The sequence below is a fragment of the Trachurus japonicus genome, chromosome 20 (assembly GCF_045865225.1).
Source record: "Trachurus japonicus isolate A0001 chromosome 20, Traja_1.0".
NCBI classification, from domain to species: domain Eukaryota; kingdom Metazoa; phylum Chordata; class Actinopteri; order Carangiformes; family Carangidae; genus Trachurus; species Trachurus japonicus.
Window position 1 is genome coordinate 11932481 of NC_140926.1, and position 8364 is coordinate 11940844.

The 8364-nt window shown below is 42.2% G+C and overlaps 2 protein-coding genes and 1 non-coding gene across 3 annotated transcripts; 2 read left to right on the plus strand and 1 right to left on the minus strand.

Moving 5' to 3' along the window:
• The first annotated feature begins 683 nt into the window (after positions 1-683).
• Positions 684-757, plus strand: trnat-agu (transfer RNA threonine (anticodon AGU)). Its single transcript has one exon. It is a non-coding gene; the product is annotated as a tRNA-Thr (tRNA).
• A 704-nt stretch (positions 758-1461) lies between these two features.
• Positions 1462-4556, plus strand: cmbl (carboxymethylenebutenolidase homolog (Pseudomonas)). Its single transcript, XM_085762667.1, has 6 exons — positions 1462-1544; positions 1770-1984; positions 2135-2242; positions 2345-2487; positions 2601-2692; positions 2916-4556. Exons 2-6 carry the CDS (start codon positions 1770-1772, stop codon positions 3093-3095), a joined length of 738 nt encoding a protein of 245 aa, XP_085618793.1. The 5' UTR covers positions 1462-1544; the 3' UTR covers positions 3096-4556.
• cct5 (chaperonin containing TCP1, subunit 5 (epsilon)) lies at positions 3622-8263 on the minus strand. The gene is made up of 11 exons (XM_085762665.1): positions 8037-8263; positions 7561-7621; positions 7283-7447; positions 6546-6744; positions 5568-5760; positions 5153-5302; positions 4940-5059; positions 4627-4812; positions 4402-4539; positions 4108-4288; positions 3622-3950 (listed from the first exon to the last, which is right to left on the minus strand). The coding sequence occupies exons 1-11, from the start codon at positions 8139-8141 to the stop codon at positions 3823-3825; spliced, it is 1626 nt and encodes a 541-aa protein (XP_085618791.1). The 5' UTR covers positions 8142-8263; the 3' UTR covers positions 3622-3822.
• Between the last annotated feature and the right edge of the window lie 101 nt (positions 8264-8364).

The following is an 8364-nucleotide window of genomic DNA, read 5'->3' on the forward strand; positions in this document are numbered from 1 at the left end:
ATCCGGGGATATTCTCCTAATTAATGTTGGTGATATTTCTACATAAACTCAACAGGATATCAGTGATAACATACTGCTCCAATGTGTTTTAACAGCGACATCTGCAGGATACTACCTGAACCACCACCAGAACAACCCTTCCACAGTTCTCAACTGGAGGGACATGTACATTTTTCAATATTGAACTATGGATTTCTCTCTTAATGACAATTTTGTTGCTTGTGCTATTCTATTTAACTATTCCTTTTCCCTAGCACTGAATAATAATAAACTCAACAACAACAACAATACTATCTCTAATAACGATTATGATTCTCTCTCTTGGTCCATGTGCATTACTTACTGCAACTTGAACTGCTTGTCATCTTTCCTGTAATTGAATGCCTATTGTTTTTGGTGAACTTTTTTTTTATTTTTATGAACCTTTTATCTGCTTTAAAATGTTTTAGCCTGAGCACTGTAGGCTGCTGTCACAATCTACGGGGGGAAGAAAAAACACAAAGACCTGCTGTCAAACATCTGGACACATTTGAACAGTAGTTACTCAGATTAATTATGGGGGAAAAAACGACTTATTAAATTGCTTTGATAACAAAAATCGAAGCATATTGACCATAATAATAGCAGTAATATGTCAGTGCTGGACACGAATTGTTACTGCCCTACCAACTCCCGCCAGCAGCGGCGCCGTGGCTTAGTTGGTTAAAGCGCCTGTCTAGTAAACAGGAGATCCTGGGTTCGAATCCCAGCGGTGCCTTTTGAAAGGGGAAGTCTCGATGGGGAAACGTATAATCCCAACCCAATAATCAACTGTCTTTGACCATGCCATCGCTGCCACAGGACTTCAGTCAAACCATGCAAAGAACACGGTACTCCCGTTGTGGCAGCAGGCAGGACTTCACTGTAACACGATACATACACTCGAAATAAGATTACAGAGTGAAAACTACTTACTTTAGCAGCAAAAAGCTGAATATCGACTTTTATTTTAATTAATTTTAAAACACTTCATGAATGATAGACTTAAGAGGTTGAACAGTGGTCTAAAACAAAACAATGATTATTGTTTTAATTAAATAAATACTACATTTGATCAAAAATATTAATTTTAACACACTTCAAATCGTAAGACCATGGTTGTGTCATTCATTTTGTATGATCAGTCAAAGATCTACAATGCTTGTTTCACACTAGCTAAGATTTTAGTAACACTCAAACCTTCCTTTTGCACCACTGTGAGAATAACATCACAGAACATCAGATAAATTATACTTTACTATTTGCAATCACCATGATTTCTTTAAAATAGCTGCCTTTTACAATGTAGAAACCTTTTTTATACAGTCTATGGTAGAAACGTACTACAGCTTTTATTTTGAAGGGCATGTCTGGAATTTCACTCTCTCTTTTCCACTTGAGGTAAACTTTACAATCACCGACTTGTGACCATAGACTGTAAGCTTGTGACTCGCTGCAACTTTTTGAGCCCCGCATACATAGCCTACAACACCCCAGGTTGTGTCCTCTCACCAGAAAACAACACGGTACGTTTGTGTGATCTGCACAGGCTGTTAATTAAATAGGCAGCCAGTGGTAATTGTCTCTATTTGATACTAAGAGAGGGGGGCACTAGAAACAAGTATAGAGCAATCTGTGGAAAATGCTATGTCATTGTGTTGCGCAAATGCATTTAGCTGTGTCCAAATCTGCAGCTGCTGATTCCAGATTACTCTTTCCAGCTGACTTTCTGTTTGCTTGTCTGTCCTCAGATGGCAAATGAAGCCAAGCCTTGCCCCTGTGATATTGGCGATCGGATGCAGTATGGAGGGCTCGGCCAGGAGGTTCAACTAGAGCACACTAAAGCCTATGTGGTCAAGCCATCCACTGCATCTGATAAGGCCATTATTGTCATACAAGACATTTATGGGTGGCAACTTCCCAACACCAGATACATGGCTGATATGCTGGCTGCCAATGGATACATGTATGTAAAAAAGAAATGAGAACTAGACCATATGACTAGGTTCATTTTAGGACTTCTTTCTGGTTGAACACCTGTCTATTCCAGAGGCTTATAAATGTGCTGGACTAGTGTGATCTGTAATACTGATTATTCTGCATCTGTTTTGAGAAGTGCCATTTGCCCGGACTTCTATGTTGGAAAGGAGCCGTGGAGTCCGTCACACGACTGGTCCAAGTTTCAGGAGTGGCTTGAAGACAAAAAGCCAACCAACATAAACAAGTAACTCAGCATGTTTGCCTGTGTGTGTATGTGAATATCTAACCAATTTCAGTATTGTGGCAACATATCATTCATTTCCTTTCCCATAATAAAATTTCCCAGAGAGGTGGATGCAGCGCTGCGGTTCCTGAAGGAGCAGTGTGGGGCCAAACACATCGGAGCAGTGGGTTTCTGCTGGGGAGGTGTAGCCACACATTACCTGGCCCTGCAGTATCCAGAGGTCAAAGCTGGAGTGTCAGTCTATGGTATGTATCTGCTGCACATGAGACTGACTCAATGTGCATGGAAGCAAGAGAGCACACGCTGTATGGATCATGTACAGTGGTTCTTATAACGGGGCTTACTGTATGTGATGCAGGGATCGTCCGTGAGATGGAGGACAGGTATGAACTGAAGAGTCCTACACTCTTCATTTTTGGGGAAAAAGATGAGGTCATCCCACTGGACCAGGTGAGTGACATTGACTCTGTAGTTATAGATCCAAACAGTGTTATTATGACCCTCCTAATAGCTCCCACGGTACTTGAGCACCAAGTGATGTCCTAGCAGAAACATTATGTACTATACTGAAACAGACACAGAAACATTTAGCAGATATCCATTAAAAGAACTCCCAACCTTTCATGTAACAACTTACAACAACCACATTTGCCTAATTTTTTTTTCTGTTCAGGTGGGTGTCCTTGAAGAAAAGCTGAAGGAGAAATGCACAGTGGACTATCAAGTGAAGGTCTTTCCTGGTCAGACTCACGGGTTTGTCCACCGCAAGAGAGAAGACATCAACCCCACTGACAAACCCAGTATCCAGCAAGCCAGGACGGACATGCTCAACTGGCTCCACAAGTACATGTAAATAAGAAGGTCAGAACCAGCACGATGTGTGGGACTGCAATTAGAAACTGGTGCCTTTAATAATATTTTTGCATATTGGACCAACTGTGAAAGAAAGGGTGAAAACCTGAAAAGGCCAAGTGCAAAATCCAGGGAGGTGCTATTCAAAGCAAGCTGATATATAATTAAAATGATTGCAATAATAACAATTATAATTATAACATTTATTATATTGCACAATTTTCAATTGTTTATTTGTCATTCCAGACATTTCTCAGCTCTTTAACAGTTAACTGTTTATCGATTGTCTGCATCTATGGATATTAAGGAACTAATTTTAATGATCATTGAGCCAAATGTCAGACTTTTCCTTCATGGAAGCTGTGTGGATGAAGTAAATGTAAATTTGTAAGAAATCAACTGTTGAATGTAATAAATGTCTTTTTTATGCATCATTTTGCCAATATTTTGTCTTATAAGATGTTTAATGTAAACCTGGCATGTGTAATGAATTATAGGGGTTTGAAATATCACAACTACTGAGTGGGAATTTCAACAGACCAACATTTTAATGGTGACTTTTGATACGATTACAGTTTGAACATTTTGTATCAAATGATAAATAGCAATATGCAGTGCGGTTTGGACATGGTGCTCGGGGAAGTGCCTAAAATCTCTAGAACAGCAGACACATTTTTTTTTTACGTGTTCTAGAGCACAGCCGAGCCTTGTGGTGGTTCAGGAGGGCTCTAGTCCTCGCTCTCTCCCTGGCTTCGGATGTCGTCAATCTTGAGGATCATCTTGACTACCTGTGTAGCCAGCGAGATCTGCTGCTTCTTGCCAATCAGGGTCTCGATCACATGCTGCTGCTTCATGTCTGTGCAGGAGGAAACGAAAAACAAACATTCAGTCTCATGTAACGTATGGATTGGTACACTTAAAGACGGGTAGCGCTGGAATTTCCGAAGACTGGGCGCAGTTGTGTTCAGTTCAAATAAAAATGGTACATTATTCATGATTGTTGCATTCCTTACCATTGGTGTTGTTGTGCAGACAGTCGATGCCGAGGAAGGGGTTGTTCTCTCTGACCTGTTTGGCTCTGACCTCTGTCATGTTCTGGATGGGGTTCAGCCCGCTGTTCTCAGCCAGTGCCATTGGGATTACCTCGAGAGCATCAGCAAACGCCCTCATGGCGTACTGCTCCAATGAGGGGCACTAAAAAGAAAAGGAACAGAAGTTAACGAGGAAAACTGCAACATGAGAATCAGGTTTCTAAGAGCAATTATTTAAAACATCACATCATTTCTTGCATATTGCGTTTTACTCACCTTATCTGCAGCCTGGTTGACAGAGAGGGCACAGGAAATCTCTGAGGCTCCTCCTCCATACACAATGCGGTTGTCTCTGACCAGATTGCGAATTACACACAGAGCATCATGGAGAGCTCGCTTGGCCTCTTCGATGATCTATTTGTGAGAAAAATAGAATAAGTTCAACCAAAGGAACTAGAACGGCATAAATTAAATGTTTTAAGATACATCTGAGCTGCTCACCATTTTGTTGCCGCCACGGATGAAAATGGTCACAGCCCTGGTGTTCTTGCACTCCTGGATGACCAGCATGCGGTCCTTTGTGGTGCCGAAGGTGATCTCCTTCACCACGCCGGCTAAGCCAAGCTTCTCTGGCGTCAGCTCACTGAACCTCGGCACAATGCGGCCTCCTGTGGCAATGGCGATCAACTGTGGAGGAACACAATGCACACTGTAAACGCATAATGTACTAACACATGACTGAGATAATAAAGCAAGTGAAAATATTAGATTTTATTCTGTTAAAAGGAGTTCTGCCATGTAACAAATGTTTCACCTCGATCTCAGGCCCTCCGACCCAGCGGATGGCCGGCAGCTCATTCTGCAGCAGGAGGTGGTTGGCTTCGTCATCAAAGCCCCACTGGCAGATGGCCAAGGTCGCGCCATTGCTTTTGACCTAAAAGAGAAACATAAGTGTATATTTCCAAGATTAACAATATGTAGCAACATAGATGTTAAGAGTTCAGTTGTAGCAGCTTAGAGGTCCCACCTGTTGGATCATCTCCTCGAACTTCTCCTTCTCGTATTTCTGGAGTGCTTTGTAGTCCTCTACGGAGGTCACATCCAACTTATGCTTGGTCTTGGGCTTAGGGGGCTCAAACGGGCAGGTGAGGATGGCAATTTTCACATCTTTCAGAACCTGTGTTGTGACAAAGAATCATCGGTATTAGTATTATTTAGTAACTGTGGTCACACAAAGGGAAATGCAGTATTTGGTTATACACTGAAAAAACTGGTAATCATACCTAAAATATGTTATCTCAAACGACAATCATTCCAACTTTTTAATATTGTGGATACAGACATGACAAACATACACATTTTATATGTCCTTATCAACTGCAAGTTATGTGATTCCAATGTCACTGACATCCTCTGAGAAGATGCCTTCTCGTTGCTCATACCTTGGGCATCTGAGGATGACTGAACTCCTTGTCAACTATGACTCCTTTGATGAGCTGTGTGTCTTCCAGCTTGCCTCCCACCTTGCCCTCCATCTTGACAAGCTCAAAGTCAACATCCTTCCTATCCATATCAGCCACAGTGAGGATGGCATTCACTGCGATCTCTGCCATCTGTCTGTGGCATCGGTTGATACTGAAAGAAAAAAGAAGAACTTTAAGATAAAGTATCTGACCAGATTTTAGCCAAATCCTGAATGAATTCTAACTTAGAAATGAAAAAACGATCTATCACATTTGGTTATGCTTATAAAGTGACAGCTCATTCAAAGACATGTAATTAAAGCAGATATCAGTGGAATGTTTTTGTTAATATAAGTCCTAAATAGTCCTATTTTCCGTCAGCAATCACTTACATGAAGTATTTCAGCCTAAACACGAGTCTCTCCGTCACTCTGCTCTGCTGTAACCCGAGGAGAAAATTTTCCTTGTGGGATACAAGTGTTATCCAATGAGGGGAGAGAACGGCATGAAGGGCTGCGTGTGCAGCCAAGGGATGCGCGTGAATGTGGTGACGTAGCACGAGGACCAATTGATGCCTGACAAGGGCGGGGGCTGCTAACTCATGGTGCGTTCAAGGAAACTCGTACTTTGTGTTTTTCCTTCCTGTGAAGTCATACCAGTTCGATCTGGTACGAGTTCACGGGTCGGAAGTTACGAGTGGCCGTTATAGGGAACTTTCACAGACAACAGGACGGTAAAAACACGAGCTACGGGTTACCTGGAACGCTACCAAGTCGTAGTTGTGACTTGAAGCTGTAACTTACGGTTTCAAAAGCCTGCCTTGAACACAGCATTAGCCGAAACGGCCGTGCCACTGATATCTGCTTTAAGTGATTATGAAGCTAGATGACAACTCATTAACAGAATGGTTGTTACATAATTAAGACAGCTCAAAACTTTTGTGTCTAGGAGACTCACACTTTGGATCCCAGTGTTGTCATAGCGGTCTGAATGAGTGGCTCTGTGTTGCTGGGATCAAAGGGGAAGGTTTCTGCGATTTTGTCCAGCTGCTCGATGGCAATGCGTGCAGCCTGGTCATAACCGTCAGAGATCCTGATGGGGTGGATCCCACGGTCCAGCAACTGCTCGGCCTGCTCGAGCAGCGCCCCAGCCAGCACTGAGGAGGAGGAGGAGGGAAAACAAAACATTGTCAAAAAGGTACACTGTCATGACAGCTGGGTGCCTATAATTTGTTAAATGATATTAAAGACATCCTCTATGTATTGGGAAAATTACCCTAACCTCACAAATACAATGATCTTTATTTTGCAGCAATTGCTCTGTAATTCAACAATACAAAACCAAAACATCTGGACACTGCACGACACTGGAGTGAAACCAAATCCATCTATCTTTTAGGATGCATAATGGTTCAACAATGTTCTCCTCTACATTAACATGTTAATTCTTTATTGATTTAGCAGATGTCTAGCACAAGCATCTGAGGGACATTTTCTCTCAAAATGACTGCCGAGTACAATTATTGTCTACTTTTTGGTATTGTTACATGATGTTATGATAATCAACAGGCTAAACCGCACTCTAAATCCAATTTTATGACAGAGGCATCAGCACTGGATGCACAATAACACATCAGCAGAGGCATAAAGTCATGTTTAATATTCAAGCACACCCCGTATCTGCTCTTCCCTTACCAACAACTCCAGTGGTTCCATCACCAATCTCATCATCCTGTGACTTGGACAGCTCCACCATGAGTTTAGCAATCTGGTGGTCCACGTCCATCATGCTGAGAATAGTGGCTCCATCGTTGGTGACAGTCACTTCCCCATCCCTGTCAACCATCATCTTGTCAAGACCTGTATGCAATGAAGGAAAAATAGTTACGATTTTTTCATTCTTTCTTTTTAAAAAGTTAAGATGGAGTGAGGGGAGCCTGAATGTGGCTGCACTTCATTATATATACACTCACCGTTAGGACCCAGTGATGTTTTAAGCGTTGACGCAACTGCCTTGGCTGCCATAATATGAGACTGCAAAATAAACATTACAATTAGCATGCATCTTATGTCGCTGTTGGTTGTTACATCGAAAACAAACTGGGATTGTCACTTGTGATATCGTTTCAACATAGTACAATGGAAGTGATGTGCATCGATGATGTTGCCCATTTAGGGGCACAGCCCAAAGCTACATAGCAACATCCCGGCTGCTAAACGCACAGCAGAAAGCACATGGGCCGCATGTTAGCATGACTAGCTAATCCGTAGCTAGTGCTAAATCATTTTTGCTTGTCATTTTACTATGCTTATGAGTCAAAGTCTTGGATTTCAATGTGTGTCCAGTTCTTTAAACAGTTTAGGCCCGTAACGTCATGCAACTAATGGCAAACAACTAATTAGCAAGCCAACGTGCCACAGCTGGGTACCGTTAGCTAGCCCATTGTACCTTCAATGCGTCAATGCCAGATAACCGTGTCTTCTTGTCCTGGTCTTTGATGATGATGAAAGGCCTCCCATACTCATCGAAGGCTAGTGTCCCCAAAGCGGACATGTTGACGAAGGGTTAGGACACTTTATACGCGTTAAAGTGTTAAAATAATGGACTTTTTATGATGAGAAGCTGGAGTGTGGCTAAGCTGAAAGCCGCACGGGTTTGCCGGCGACTTCTGGAAGGCTCGACGGGCGGGGAGGGCGGAACCAAGTAGTTTTAAGTGTGTCGTACCATTACAAACATAATTACCACTTTATGAAAGACGACAATACAATAAATAAAT

Bases quoted from the DNA above. Each gene is read 5' to 3' on its own strand.
- cmbl (XM_085762667.1), top strand. From the start codon at position 1,770: ATGGCAAATGAAGCCAAGCCTTGCCCCTGTGATATTGGCGATCGGATG. The intron at 1,985-2,134 runs GTATGTAAAAAA...TGTTTTGAGAAG, and splicing joins CTGGCTGCCAATGGATACAT to TGCCATTTGCCCGGACTTCT. The intron at 2,243-2,344 runs GTAACTCAGCAT...AAAATTTCCCAG, and splicing joins AAGCCAACCAACATAAACAA to AGAGGTGGATGCAGCGCTGC.
- cct5 (XM_085762665.1), bottom strand. From the start codon at position 8,141: ATGTCCGCTTTGGGGACACTAGCCTTCGATGAGTATGGGAGGCCTTTC. The intron at 5,060-5,152 runs GTGGGACCTCTA...TTTCTCTTTTAG, and splicing joins TCGAGGAGATGATCCAACAG to GTCAAAAGCAATGGCGCGAC. The intron at 3,951-4,107 runs GTAAGGAATGCA...CCTCCTGCACAG, and splicing joins TCTGCACAACAACACCAATG to ACATGAAGCAGCAGCATGTG.